Source organism: Silurus meridionalis, chromosome 24, assembly GCF_014805685.1.
Source record: "Silurus meridionalis isolate SWU-2019-XX chromosome 24, ASM1480568v1, whole genome shotgun sequence".
Taxonomy (NCBI): Eukaryota; Metazoa; Chordata; class Actinopteri; order Siluriformes; family Siluridae; genus Silurus; species Silurus meridionalis.
The window spans coordinates 984071-999328 of record NC_060907.1 but is presented as its reverse complement, the minus strand read 5'-3'; the positions used below and the strand labels follow the sequence as shown (position 1 = coordinate 999328).

The 15258-nt window shown below is 39.4% G+C and overlaps 1 protein-coding gene across 1 annotated transcript; it reads left to right on the top strand.

Annotated features, from left to right (window-relative positions):
- Positions 1 to 2429: 2429 nt before the first annotated feature.
- LOC124378572 (NACHT, LRR and PYD domains-containing protein 3-like) lies at positions 2430 to 15025 on the top strand. The gene is made up of 12 exons (XM_046838301.1): positions 2430 to 2777; positions 2995 to 3167; positions 3275 to 3316; positions 3993 to 5973; positions 6679 to 6808; positions 6919 to 6932; positions 7417 to 7590; positions 8566 to 8733; positions 10181 to 10351; positions 10812 to 10988; positions 11895 to 11941; positions 13295 to 15025. The coding sequence occupies exons 2-12, from the start codon at positions 3002 to 3004 to the stop codon at positions 13897 to 13899; spliced, it is 3675 nt and encodes a 1224-aa protein (XP_046694257.1). The 5' UTR covers positions 2430 to 2777; positions 2995 to 3001; the 3' UTR covers positions 13900 to 15025.
- The last annotated feature ends 233 nt before the right edge of the window (positions 15026 to 15258 follow it).

Here is a 15258-nt window from a genome sequence, read left to right as displayed (position 1 = left end):
ACGAGTTGTTACGCTGCTGCCGGGAAAAGTTCAAGCGGATAAGTAACACGATGCTCTCGCTAGGGACACAGGACGCTAACTGATGTGATGAGCTGCGTGGATAGAGCAAAAACAACCAACTTGCCTGCGATTTTTTGGTGAGCGACGTTCGTATCCCGATATATTGTTCGTAACCAGGGGCAAAAATTTTGATGAACTGCGATTCGTAACCTGAATTATACGTATGCCGGGCGTTCGTAACCCGAGGTTCCACTGTGTTTGTTATTTTAAATAGTTTTATAATTAACTAAGTGTAGAAAAAAGATCATTAATTAATATCAGTTCATCAACTTCTTGGGGTTTTAACAGCAATAATAAGACTTTAGTGTAGATGTTTTCATTATTGATAATAATAATAACCTTGTAAATCCCTCTGCCCCATGAGACCGTCTAAAAGAAGAGCTGGACTCTATGGAAGAGGAAGATATCAGAGTTCCAGAGTTGACTGATGGAGTAAAGGCCCTGATGTGATGTGGAGAAGAAGAAAACTGGTAGGCTGAGAGTATGTCTGGATCTATGAGATCCTAATAAGGCTATAAAACACCACACATCCTCTGCCTACACTCGAGGACATCACGCTGAACAGAGCTCATTCATTCAGCTAATGAAAGGTGGAGCTGCTTCCCGTTCAGTCAAACCTTCTGAAAACTCCACAAAGCTTATCACCTTCAACAACCTTTGGTAGATTCTGATTTTTTCACCTACTGTTTAGCATTGTCTCGTCTCAGGACATTTTTAAAATTGTATATTTATTACAGTTCATCGTTGTTTATAACAAAGTATCTCCAGATCAGGAGGTGAAGTGAAACCCTGGATCATCACTGAGCTGTGATTGTAAAAGGTGTTGGTGAATTGCTCCTCTAAAATCCATTCTTACGTCAGTTGTCACAAATATTAATAAAGTTGTGGTTTGTTTAGTTTTGTAAACTGATGCATTGGTATATAAAAGACTGATGTACAGTGTTGTAATGCAGTGGGGGTGTAATATATAATATTCCAGATGTTTGAATGATGTTATATGTGCTGTTCTGGTGTATAGTCTGTAGGGGGCAGTAGAGAAAAGGGAAGTTGATATGTGAAGGAGGGAGAAAATAAACTGTGGTTGACGCTACAGAATATCAGAAGCAGACTGGGTCGAGTTTCATCAAAAACAACACCGGTAATGTGTTTATTCTCCATCATTACATCTGATCGCAACTTCAGCACTTTTCTGACGTCATTTCGGTCACGTTTCATTTCTGCACAAAACGAAACTAAAACTTGTTCCGGGATTTTCTCTCGTTTCTTCTGCTGATTCTTCCGCAGAGTGAGAGCAGAGACGAGCTGCAGATGAGGTCAGGACTTTCAGGAGATTAAACACCAGTGACTCTTATTATTATTATTATTATTATTATTATTATTATTATTATTATTATTTATAACGTTTGTAAAAATATATTTACAACGTTCTTACAAAAGTGTAAAAGATCTGACCAACACACTTTCAAACACACACACACACACACACACACACACACACACACACACACACACACACACACAGATTTACATGTCTCACAATCAGAGGAGGGAAGTAATGAAGTATAAACACTTTGTTATTTTACTTCAGTGGATTTTTTCTGGTTTCAGTTTTTTACTGTTTATTTTTTAACTTTTCACTTTCACTAATTTTACACAAATATCTGTTCTTTCTACTTCTTACATTTTCACATCAGACTCGTTATTTTAGATTTAATCTGTTTGATGACATCATCAATATTTATTCTTCTCACTGCACCGTTTTCAGCTCATCAACATGTTTCATGTCATTGTGCTGCTTCTTCACTCCACTGGTGGATCATCTCCTGTTTCTCACACACCACACTAATTTAATAACATTATGAATAAACTCCACCGAACATGAACTTATCATCAGTAAACATAAACATAATGAGGGTCGACAAACGCTTTTTTTTTTTCTTTTAACGCTGAAATGAACTTTTTTGATCTCACAGATAAAAGCAATGCATCATTCGAATCTGTAAAGCGTTTACTCATAACAACAACAAAATGCAGACAGGGGGCGCTCTCTGCCATCACTATCATCTCTCTTCACAGACACAAAAATAAAACAACTGGAATCTCAGTGAATATTTACCTCACAGACACAATAAATATAAATGAATAAAAACTCAACCAGTTCACATAGAAAACGAATATTCTCTCATTCTGTAATCCGTATGAAAGTTAGAGAAGGTACAGTTTCTCCGGTATCACCTCATTAACCGTCCGTGTGGAAACAAAGCAAAGGTTCTGTTTGGTGTCCTGATGATTTATGTAAATTAAAACACCATCATTAATTTATTATAATCAATTGACAGCCATAATATTAATATGTGGTTCAGTTTCCAGCGTGACACTAAAACACTACTTTTTACTGAAGAACATGTCAGAGTCTTTTAAAACATCAGTATCTGCACCTCGACTGAGTGAAGGATGTGTGACAGGAGAACACCTTCAGTCTGAGACAGATGTGAAAGATGTGACATGACACATCTGTAGTCTCTGGGGTCTCGAACTTGGATCTCGAACTTGGATCAGATTTCCACCCATAAATGTCTCTGAAAAGAAAAGCCTGGTAGATGTGGGGATTTTTTTCCTTAAAACACAGAACACTATTGTATGAACTGACATGTGACTTCTTTATTTTCTTCTTTCAGCTCTCAACCTGATATAATACGAGCATAACAGCTTGGCAGGTATCTGTTTGTTGAACATACAGTATATACGCACTGCTGCCATCTACAGGTCATAATGAGAACAACTGATCACCACAGTAGAATGTGATCACAGTTAAATGTTCAAAAATCTCCTCTGTTTCTGTTCAGATGTGAACGATGATTTCGAGGAATATTTATTATTATAATAATGATATTTATTATATATTTATATATAATAATAAATCTATTATTTCAGCTCTGAAATGGAGGAAGACTCAGTGACTCCTGCATCTTCGTCCCTACCCCATGTTCCCCCCAAGTCCTGTATTACAGCTCAGGACAATGCAGCTGTTATTGCACCTCAGCTGGTTGGTTGTCACATCAAAGGAAATGTTAATATCACAACTGAAACACACAAACCTACAGCAGGTACAAACATTTGAATAGTTTTTTTTATAAATAGCATGATCTTCATAATATTATGAACTCCTCATTAATCTGAGCACTTCATTCCTTTACTCTGCATGTTCTTCTAGTTCAGTCCCAGCAGACAACCCAGTGTGGAGCATCTCATACCAGTAAGACGGTTATTTTCCTTCCACTCTTCAGCAAAGTGAAAGAATAAAGTGTACAAAAATACCTGTAATCCCTGACACCAACCCAAACCCTGAACCCTTGAACCTGAACCTTTAATCCCCAACTTTTAATCTCACCCTCCTAATTCTTAATGTTGATCCCTTAATCCCAATCCTTATTTCCTGAACCTTAATCCCTCACTCTTAATTCCTAGCCCTTAATCCAAAATCCCTAATCCTCAACCCTTAATACCTGACCCTGAACCTTTAATCCCTTACACCAACCCTTAATTATCTCTTAGTTAATCCCTAACCACAGGCCTTAATCCCTAACCCTTAATCCCCAACACTTAATCCCTAATGCTGAACTATAAATACCCAACACCTAATCCCTAATGCTGAACTATAAATACCCAACACCTAATCCCTAACCCTGATCCCTTAATCTCCAACTCTTAGTTCTTCTTAATCCTAATCAGAGAGTGGTTGCCCTCTGAGATGTTTAGAATGTAAACTGGAGGTTGGAGCTCAGTGGTTTAGGCACTGGACTCTGGATCGAGAGTTAATAATCAGTAAATGCTTATTTATGAACAACAGAGTTTTGAAAAATGTTAAACATCATACAAAAGTGTGATCTGTGTTTTCATCTCTCCTGACATGCAGTTATCTCATTTTTCAGCATCTGACATCATATTCAGTGTCAGTAAAACGTTGAAATCGAACCTGAGAGAGAAATTCGAGATCATATTTGAAGGAATTGCTAGAAGAGGAAACCCGACTCTCTTCAGGGAGATTTACACAGAGCTTTTTATCACAGTGGGAGAAACAGAAGGCGTGAACAAGGAGCATGAGGTTTGGCAGATTGACCCTGCGTTCAAGACATCTACTGAACAGGACATGCCAATTAACTGCAATGAGATTTTCAAACCATTTAACCAACAAAGACCTGAGCAGAACCCTGACGATAAGAAGAAGCATGGTACCAAAAACGTAGAGCGTAAAATCAGAACTGTGCTGACTAAAGGAATTGCTGGAATTGGGAAAACCGTCTCGGTGCAGAAGTTTATTCTTGACTGGGCTGAAGAAAAAGCCAATCAGGACATCGATCTGATATTTGTTTTACCTTTTCGTGAACTGAACTCCATCATTAATGAGAAGTACAGTCTTCATGAGCTTCTCCGTGAATTCCACTTAGAGCTTAAAGAATTTCAGGATGTTAAATATTATGACAGCTGTAGGATTTTATTCATTTTTGATGGTCTAGATGAAAGCAAGCTCAAATTTGATTTCGAGAACAAAAGAATCTCGAGCGTTTCCAAACCGGCATCTCTGGATGAGCTGATGACCAACATCATCAAAGGATATCTGCTTCCATCTGCGTTGGTGTGGATAACTTCACGGCCAGCTGCCATAGACAGCATCCCTGCAGATCTGATCCAACGTATGACTGAAGTACGAGGATTCACAGACTTGCAGAAGGAGGAGTACTTTAGAAAAAGAACCAGCGACAAAACCTTGGCTGACAGGATCATCTCACACGTGAAGGACACAAGAAGCCTTGAGATCATGTGCCACATACCAATCTTCTGTTGGATCATAGAAACGGTTCTGGAAAAAATGCTAATCAAAGGGCATGAAAGAATCCCATCCTCTCTTACTGAGATGTACACACGCTTTTTGCTTATCCAAACGAATGAGAAAAAGAGAAAATATCTGGGAAGGACAGAAAGAGATCCATTAAGGCTTTCTGACTCTGATATGGAGATCATACTGAAACTTGGGAAGCTGGCTTTTGAAAAACTTCAGAAAAGCAGCATTGTGTTTTCAGAAGATGATCTGAGAGATTATGGCATTGATGTCGCTGAAGCCTCTGTGAGGTCAGGAGTGTTTACTGAGATTGTTAGAGAAGAAGATCCCATGTTTTCAAAAAAGAACTACAGCTTTGTGCACTTGAGCTTTCAGGAGTATCATGCAGCCTTTTTTGTTCACCACACTTTTGCTGTTGAAGGAATCAATGCGATGCAGTCCAGACAAGACAAACCTGCCGCAGCACACCGTGCTCTACACTTCTCTGATGAAGATGAAGACTACGACTCTGCATCCAGTGAAAGTAGCTATTATAATGATTTTGAGTGTAACAATGAATCTGACCTTCCATTGAAGGTTCCTCAACAAAAGTTGACCTTGCATGATTTACAAAAAAATGCAGTAGACAATGCCATGAAGAGTAAAAGTGGGCATTTGGACCTTTTTCTTCGTTTCCTTCTTGGTCTCTCAATGGAGCCCAATTTGCAGCTGCTGAAGTCCATCCCATTGAAAGTAGAGAACATGCAGAAGAACATTCATGAAACTATGCAGTATATCAAAAATATGCTCAGAGAAGAAGATGACAGAAAAACTCCTTCTTCAGAGAGATGCATAAACCTTTTTCAGTGTCTTCTGGAGCTGGATGACCACTCGATGGCAGAGGAAATCAGGAGATTTCTGACTATAGGAAAACAAACAAAGCCCCGATTAACAGCAGCACAATGCTCCACCTTGGCCTACCTCATTCTGATGTCCAAAGAAATCCTGGAAGAATTGGATCTGAATAAATTCAACACATCTGATGAAGGACGTAGGAGGCTTGTGCCTGCTGTGAGGAAGTGTAGACGTGCTCTGTGAGTGAAACTTCTTTTTTTTTATCTCAGTAATATTTTATTTTTTAATTCAGTTACTTATATTTGTGTACTGCTGTTACTTACAATCTAATAATTTCATCTGTTTTTTCATCTGTACATATATTTTGTGATTGTAATCTGGATAAAGGCTTTGACCAAATGCAATAAATGCAGAGTTTACAGAGAAAAGTGCTTTAGAAAATCAGAACAGAACAGATCAGAACTGGGTTGAAACTCCTTGTTGATCAGAGGAAAATGGTCTGATTGGTTTGAACATGAGGATGTAAAACTGTGATGGGCAGAAAATCATCTCAGCATGCCTTCAGGTGGATGAGCTACAGTAGCATTATGTTCTTCTCCTCTAAGCCAAAAACGGGTATCTGAGGCTCTCATAGGCACAGTTTCACTGAAAAATGGAGATTCAGCCTCCAAGATTTCTGCTCTTGGCTGACAGGAGAGGAATCTGATGTGGGCTTCTTCCTTTACAGGTCATCCACTTCAAGGTTCAGTGTTTTTGTGCGTTCATCAATCTTACGCATTTTATTAGTTATATTTTCTCGATAGGTTTTTACTTGGGTTTTGAAATCCATCTGTAAGATCTGATCGTGTGTATTATGTTTATGTCGCTTCACTTTGCAGGATTTATGGAGATGATTGGTAAGAGCAACCCAGGAATATAATTCAGTTGAATATCTGTTTTTGCAGGATGGCTGATTGTGGACTGACAAAAGAATGTGGAACGACTGTGGCGATTGCACTTCAGGATCCAGATAACCCCTTAAGAGAGCTGGACCTCAGTCACAATTTTTATTGCATCAGGAGTCTCTTAACTCTGGTCTGAACAGTCCCTATTGCAGACTGCAGAACCTAAACATCAGTCACACCAACCTGGAGAAATCAGGAGCATCTCTTTTGCATGCTGTCCTGATGGGACCCCACCCCCAGCCACACACACTAACGTGAGGTTATGAAATATTTTGTAATAAACAGTTGATAGGATTAATGTTAGCAAACTTATTCCTAGTCAGTCCAATAAGTGTAAGTGTTTCTAAATAAGAAACAATAGTCGCGTGATTGACACACACTATGATGTTATAGGCTCAATGAAACTGATGTGTGAGGCGATACATAAGACTATTATCTCGTTAGGTAACATCAGTCTCATGGACAGGGAGTGTGTTCCTTTAGATACCATGCAGTAAATACTTTAAATAGTTCAACAGAATTGAATAATTACAATAAGATTTGGGGTTTATGGTGTGATGGTTTCAGTGTTTGTCACGGTGTACCAGACTGTTGTTTCTTAAAAATAAAACCATTTAAAATACATTTGAACTTATAATGTTTAAATTTGAGGGTTTTTTTTAAGCCCATCTCAACCTATGAACTACTTTATAGTGAAAAACTACAGAATGACCAAATACTTTCTTTGTCTTTTTGCAGACTCTTTTCCTGCTTCTTTAAAGATGACTGTGCAGACATTTTGCTTTCAGCTTTTCAGTCATCAGAGTGTAACTTGAAAGAGCTGGACATCAGTTACAACAACTTAACTTTGAATGGTATGAAACGGGTCCTTCAAGGTCTTCAGAGTCCCAGTTGTTACCTTCAAATATTAAGGTGAGGGAAATTTACAATTTATTACAAAATGTTTTCAAATTCATTAAACATTACACATGTACATGTTTAGGGAAATACCAACCTTCTGTTTCCATAGTGTTATAGTCTTATATACACAGTTCAGGCATAACATTACGACGGTCCCAACAATGACCCCTCCGCTCCACCAGAGGGAGCAATCACCTGAATCTGAAACCATCCAGGTCAAAGGGCACTTCCTTGGGTGGAAAATATTAGACAGCAAGTGAACATTTTGCCCTCAAATCCGATGTGTTAGAACAGGGATGGGCAAACTTTTTGACTCACGGGCCACAATGGGTTCTAAAATTTGACAGAGGGGCCGGGTCATACATATACATACATACATACATATATATATATATATATATATATATATATATATATATATATATATTTTAATATATATTTTGCCAGTGCATCAATAAACACAGATAGATCCGAGGTGTTTGTCAAACTGTCCCAATTTTTTTAAGAGTATCAGATTAAGCTCTCTTAAGAGAAGAAGAGAGTATTGCACGCGAACAAGGTCAATGGAGCTGAAGTGTGACATCTTTAGGGAAATGTGGGCATTACAGGGGAAAGGTAAATTGAACAATGTTTACCCGTACATATTTTAATAGAATTTGGTCACGTTCTGCGGGCCGGATTAATAAACCCAACCCAAGCCGTAGTTTGCCCATGTCTGGGTTAGAAGCACGAGAAATGGGCGAGCGTAAGGATTTGAGCGAGTTTGAGAATTTGACGACTTTATAGAGCATGTAATAATGCTAGAAAGAACAAATGTCAGTGCATCAACCAGACCAATCAAGTTTCATTTTTTATGAAATAACAATGTATTAATAGAATATACTAAATCTGACACCACAGACAGTTCATCATTTCTTGCCAATGTTTCATGCCAATATCAGTTTAGTAATGTTTATTAAAGTTTACTAACTTGGTGTTTTTTTGCAGACTGTCTGGCAGTCAGATCAGTGCTGAGAGCTGTACATATCTGTCATCAGCCCTCAAGCATTCATTTCTGAAAGAGTTGATTCTGGACAACTGCAGCACCAGTGATGTGGGAGTAAAACAACTCTACCCTGGACTAATGAGTCCTCATTGTCAGCTACAGACACTGGGGTGAGAACCATTTTGAGAACGTCACATTTTCAGATAATGTAGCAAAGGAGCTCTCATTCCTTTATCCTGAAATTAAGGGTGGTTGTAAGCACATGGCCTTTTGCTCATTTGCCCACTTTATTTGTAACACCTGTCCCAAACAGTGTTTCATGTGATTGTTTTCCTTCTGTTCTCACCTAAAGTTGCCTCATGGGTGTTCTGCTGAAACAGAGACTGGGTTAGCATTGTTGTTAGACTCACCCTCTTTTCATCTGTACTATCCTCCTCTTGAGTCAAGTATGCGAGTTGATTCTGTGAGGGATGCTTCTGTCATCACTTGGTTCTTATGGTCCTCCTGTGAGTGAGTTGGGTTTTTAGGAAACTCTGGACAGTCTCTACTGGCAGAGGCTGGAGGCAGAGGCTCAGGTAGTGTAGGGACCAGACCTTTAATAGTGGCCACTCCCCTTTGTGGTTCCCCAATCCTCCTGGGAGGAGAAGTCTGTGTCAACTGCAGGAGTGCAGCATAGATTTTACCCAGACCGCTTAGGACCCTGGGCTTTCAATGGTGCTTCTTAAGTCAGCAGGGCAGGGGTTGGTGTGGGGGGGTATGTGGTTTGGAGTGGTCATGGGCTTGTCCTGTGGCGCTGCCTAAGTTAGGCAGCTAACTACAGTTTTCTCTACTCGGTTGCAGCTCATATCCTGGTGCTGGAAAGGTGGCTCTGTCAGGGTGCGAGCGAAAACAGAAGGCGGAAGCCGGAGTACAGCTCGCTCGGGTTTTAATACAAGTGTGAGGGAGAGAGAGACACACAAGCACACACACAAGCACAAGCACACGGCAGTCCTACGGTTGAGAGAGTCCGAGGTGCGCTAGCAGCCCCGAGATGCGCGGGGAGGTGAAGCGCAGCCGGTACGGGATTGTGGAGTCCGGACAGAACGGAAGACATAGAACAGAAAACAAACTACCCATTCACACAGTACGTAGCGTCCAACACATTCAATAATGAACGGGGAGTGGGAGTGAATTAGGAGCTTATATAGAAGCGGGGTGGAGTGATGATGGGCCCCAGGTGAGCGTTGTTATGCCTGGAGCTCCAGAGAGAGTGGAGGCATGAGTGATGATGAGATCCAGGTGTGCGTGGTAAAAAATCAGTTCCGAAAATCTGTGAATTTTAAATGCACCCCCGCAGCCCCTATAGTACCTTATTGAATTAATTTAGATATTATGTCACTTTAATTCAATAATGTTTTTACATTTTTTATGAAATTTGTTAGTGAAAACACATAAAAAATGTTATTCTTAACGTTCCTGAACATTTGGTCCCACTACCGATTCCCGCAAATTTTGAGATAATCCGCAACTTGCTGTTACTTAGGTTCCGAATGAAAACCCGCAAATTTTCTGAACCGTGAATAATCGGGGTTGACTGCATGAGAGAATTTATAAATCCTTTTTTTCTCATTCCCACAGGCTTAGACAGTGTAACCTCTCAAGGAAATCGTGTTTATATCTGGCAGTGACCTTGGCCACATACTCTGTGGTTAAATCACTCAACCTAAAAGATAATGACCTTCAGGATTCAGGAGTTCACCTTCTTGCTGCCGGACTGAAAAATCCCAACTGCGTCCTCCAGAAACTGGGGTTTGAAAAATGTTTATAATGTTTTTTTCCATCCAAGTCATCTAGCCAATGTCTGGCCTCCAGATTTATTCAGCTGTGTAAAGAAACAATAAATGCATTTGCACATTTGTATGATCATAGCATTTTTACAAAAAATCTCAACCTCTTCCAGTGACTTCCTCACACAACTCAACCGCTACAACAGTTATTCCAACACTGTTACTCCAAACCTCTGATTGGCTCATCCCAAACCACACCTCTCGAGCCCAAGCCAAACCCTCAATCACTACTCAGAGTTTTCACTCAGCTGCACCACAACTGATCTCACTGTTTTTCTTATTAAAGAAACCCTGTTAGTTAACTGAGGCCAATATCATATCTAGTTTCAAGATACCAGTTGTGTTTTATCTGACATTATTTTGGAATGGTAACTCCTTTGTCACAATTTGCTTCACTTTCAGCTTCACCTTCTGTCTTTCAGGTTGTCAGGATGTTTCATTAGTTCAAAGGGCTGCTTTTCTTTGGCTTCAGCTCTCAGCTTAAACCCATCATCAGTCCTGAATGATCTTGATGTGAGCTATAATCATCCAGAACAATTAGGAAAGAAGCTCCTTACTAACCTACTTCATGATCCATGTTACAAACTGCACAACCTAAGGTACATAAATGAAGTTCACTTTAAATGAATATGTATATTTGATTACATGTATGCTAATTCATTGAAAATATTTTAATGCACACCCTGAGCTCTTCCTGAATTACCTGTTTTTTTGTTCTCTGGCAAAAAATGGGGTAGTCGTGCACCACTACTAATGGGAGTGTTTCAGTACAGTGTTCTATGAGGTGAAAACAAATGAGTAAAATTCTGTGTGTGCTGTGGTCAGTTAGGACCTCGTGAGATAACAAGGAATAGTGCCTCACAATGCTGAAAAATTACGCACAAAGGTACCAATTATGAGTATCACATTCTATAGGCGACCAAAACTAACACATTGGATGCCCTTGTGCAGTTCTTTCTAATGGCATGATAAGATCCATCAAATTTCAACACACAGAACACCAACTGCAAGGCTTACCTGCCCCTGCACCAAGTGGTCTTCACCCGACTGAACCACCTCTAGTAGCAATGCAGTGGCACTGGACCCATTTTACTGTCTCTCCTGGTAGTCGATCAACAAACTGCTCCTGCACCACAAGATCTATGTCACACAGCACTATGACACAGCAACCAAGTTTGCAGAATGGCAACAAGCAGAACTACTGCCAGTGCTTCAGGGGTGCAGCTGACCATCCGCATGTCCTGGTAGACCACATACTTCCTCTGGCTCCACCCTCCATTCACAAACCAGTGCTCAACCACAACTCCATTTTCTCAAGACTTAGCTTTTTTTTTTTTGTTACTTAGCTTTTATATTATATTTATCTTATATTTATAAAAAAATGTTTTTCTGCTGAAAGGTTGTTAGGTAGGACGTTTATTCTTTGCAGCCATGTAGGGCTAAAGAATGGAGCAAATATGCACACAGTTTTAGCTAAACAAAATGTTTGTGTGTGTTTTGTGTAGATTGGACCATGATGGACAGTCACGACTAGCAAATGGTCTCTGGAAATGTGAGTGTCTATGAAATCTTTTACATCCTGCTTCCTTTTATTTACTTAAATATTAAATTATATACAGTTGAGGTTAAAGATAATTGATCAGCTCCACACATTCCATGTTATCACACGTTCAAGTCCATTAAAGTATGAATCATTTCAGACATGGACTGTGGAGTAAACACAGGGAATTTAAGAGCATTTACATTTGAATTTGGTAATGCCCTTTTACAGAGTGACTTACAATTATCTAATTCATTCAACTAAACAAGGGCCTTCCTAGCAGTGGCTGCAGTGACTGGGATTTGAACTCATGACATTCCAAACAAACTGAAAAAGAATCCACTGGGACTAACATCTGAATGTATTACAACCAGGGATTACCATACTTTGGTCAGAAAGGTTTTGTTGAACCCAATGAATCAATAAAAGGTCTAGTGAAGAGGTTGGTGCAATAAGATACCAACATATCTAATAGCGTATGTGAGTCCTGTGTTATCTCGGCCTGAGACGCTTTCATGCGAGGAAGATGCAATAGATCATAAAGCTGTTGGAGAGTTTCTCTGGTAAGATAAAGTTGTAAAAAGGGGGGCAGCTTCTCATTTGTCTGACTATTTAAATGTTTAATTGTTTATGTTGCTGTTGGAGAGTTGCCAGACTACTGCTGCTGCTGCCTGTGGGGGAGAACAAAGAGATACGTTCTGTTAGTGTAGTCAGAGTCAGGCTCTCCTCCCCAGGCTCCATGGCCTCCTTTTATACACTTTGGTCTCCTCACAGATGGTGAAGATCAGCTCTGCTCCTGATCATGGGTTTAATTTTTCTGGCCCGCCTTCTCTCATCCAGGTTTAGACACTCCATGACACTGATGCTAAACTGCCGCTGTCCGTTCAGCACCATGCCAGCAGACGTGTTTAAAGTGTTTTTCCTGTAGTGGGCGTGTACTGGCGCCCCTTCGACAACAAAGACAATAAAGTTCCTTACTTATTTCTGAATAACTCCAATCCCACACTTGAGTCATGATGGTGGGAGCATTGTGTTGTTGGGAGGTTTTTACAGGAAAGGTTATTGGTGTGTTTTTAACAAAGTTAAAGATAAACACACACCTGACTGAAGCAATCAGAACAACAGCATGAGCTGAATCCCAAAGGAAGTGTGTGGTATGGTATAATATGGTAACTTTAAAGGTGTGTGATGTGCAGCATGAAAGCAATTTAACCTCGGACACTACCTTAAGTAATGCATTATTATCTTTTACATTGTGGATTCCACATCCACCAGCCTTGAAACTCTGAAATTAAAAAGCACATTGTCAAATGATTGACATTTTTGACAATAAAAGAAGGTAAATGTTTATGTTTTTCTCCCTAGACTACCAAGAGCTCAACATCAATTACACATATGACCTCATTTGTTCTCAAGACAGGAAAGGAATCGCTTGGTTGCCAGAGTTTGAAGATATGTACTATGACCTGGAAAATATAACCAACAAACAAACCAAGTGGGTCAAGGCATCCTGCAGGGAAAAACTGGAAGGTGGACGGTTTTACTGGGAGGTACAATGGACTGGCTTTGTCTGTCTAGCATTAAAGGACGACAAAGGCGGCATTATGGGAAAATCTTTAAAGTTTATGTGCAACAAGGACCAGTATTCTGCCATCCATGAAGAAGAAGCACGTATGAAAACAATATATATGTGTGTATATCCTCGCCCAAAACCTGGTCCAGAAACATTTGGAGTGTACCTGGACTACCCAGAGGGAACGCTGTCCTTTTACCGCATTTCCTCTCAGGGTGTGAATCACCTGTACACGTTTCACACTACCTTCAATAAACCGGTGATCCCTGAGTTCCATCTTAACAGGCCAGAAATGACAGATGGAGTAAGGTCCATCATCATTGGTACACAATCTCCTGATTCTTTCCACAATACTAAAGCACAACTGTTTCAACTTATGCTTAGTAGAGAAATGTAAAATAGTCAGGAAGCTTTGTAGTGTAAGGGGTTGTATTATATCACACACACACACACACACACACACACACACACACACACACACACACACACACAGAATTCCAGGGCAACAGGGGAATTTATCTGACATTCACCCAATGAGCAGAAAATTGGATTTATTCCTGTTTATTTAAAAGGGAACACAGATTATTGAATGTATTTCTCTTTACTGCCGGAGTCAGCAATATGAAAAACTGACAAGAGAAAAGTGTAAATGTGCATCAAGAAGTTTCCAGAATCCAGCGTTTTGCATGTTCTGAATGATCCTGTGGCACCTCTAAGGTGCACTTTTGATACTCTACTGGTTTTGATGTCCAGTCAGTCATCTGATCTACATGGGCATGTGTGAGATTCTTTAAAAGCATTTAAACATACAGATTTAGTGCTTCCTCTGTGGCATTGAGTTCCATTTACTACTGAGCAGCCTCGGGGTTAAGGGCCATGCTCAGGGGCCCAGTAGTGGCAGCTTGGTCACTCTTTCCTTTATTATGTTCAGTCCAGAGATATTTGTTTTGTATTTTCCTTTTTTTATTATATTTTGAATTCAGCTGATTTTCAGGTGTGTATGTAGCTTTGATCTGATGTTTATCTTTTGCACCTCATTACTTTCCTTTTGTATTTTAGTTTGTTTTAGTCTGGTTTTAGTTTCTGTTCTCTACAATTTGGATAAAGCCTGGATATTTGCAAACGTGTAATTGACCAGATAGACGTGAAAAATGTTCAGGCGACAGCATGAAAGAAATCTCTCTCTGGTAAACCGAGCTGCTTTAGACATTTACTCACTTCATTAATCTTATACATGATTTAAAGTAAATATCTCGCAATACAGGAAACTTTACAGCTCGATTTTAATCCGTTCACAACTTTTTTTTTTTATGTAAAATAAATGTCTGAAAGAATTTCCAGTTGTGAGGTGTTTCATATTTTCCAGTTGTATATATTTTTAAATACTGTTTGGGTTTTTTGTACGTGTTACAGTTTAGTGCTCGTTTATTTGGAAATTCATTTCATTTTTATTTCAGTCAATGGAAAATATTTTGATGGACAGAATAAAAGGAACCTAATCAGTGCTGAAGGTTTCAAACATGTCAGATTTAAACTTTTATTTGTTTGTTTGTTTGTTTATTTTATTTTGTATCTGATAATGAAAGACCTTTTTTTAAACATCCCATTCCACATTCCAGTCTTATAGTCAGTTTTCAACAAACCTTTGGCCATAAAGTGCATCAAAACTCCAACCAGAAGCAGAACAGTGCAGTCAATTGTGTGGCTTCGGTGGTCATTTTTTTGGAACATCACATTTTACCTGTAGTTCCCATTT

Bases quoted from the DNA above. Each gene is read 5' to 3' on its own strand.
- LOC124378572 (XM_046838301.1), top strand. From the start codon at position 3,002: ATGGAGGAAGACTCAGTGACTCCTGCATCTTCGTCCCTACCCCATGTT. The intron at 5,974-6,678 runs GTGAGTGAAACT...CTGTTTTTGCAG, and splicing joins AGGAAGTGTAGACGTGCTCT to GATGGCTGATTGTGGACTGA. The intron at 10,989-11,894 runs GTACATAAATGA...TGTTTTGTGTAG, and splicing joins TACAAACTGCACAACCTAAG to ATTGGACCATGATGGACAGT.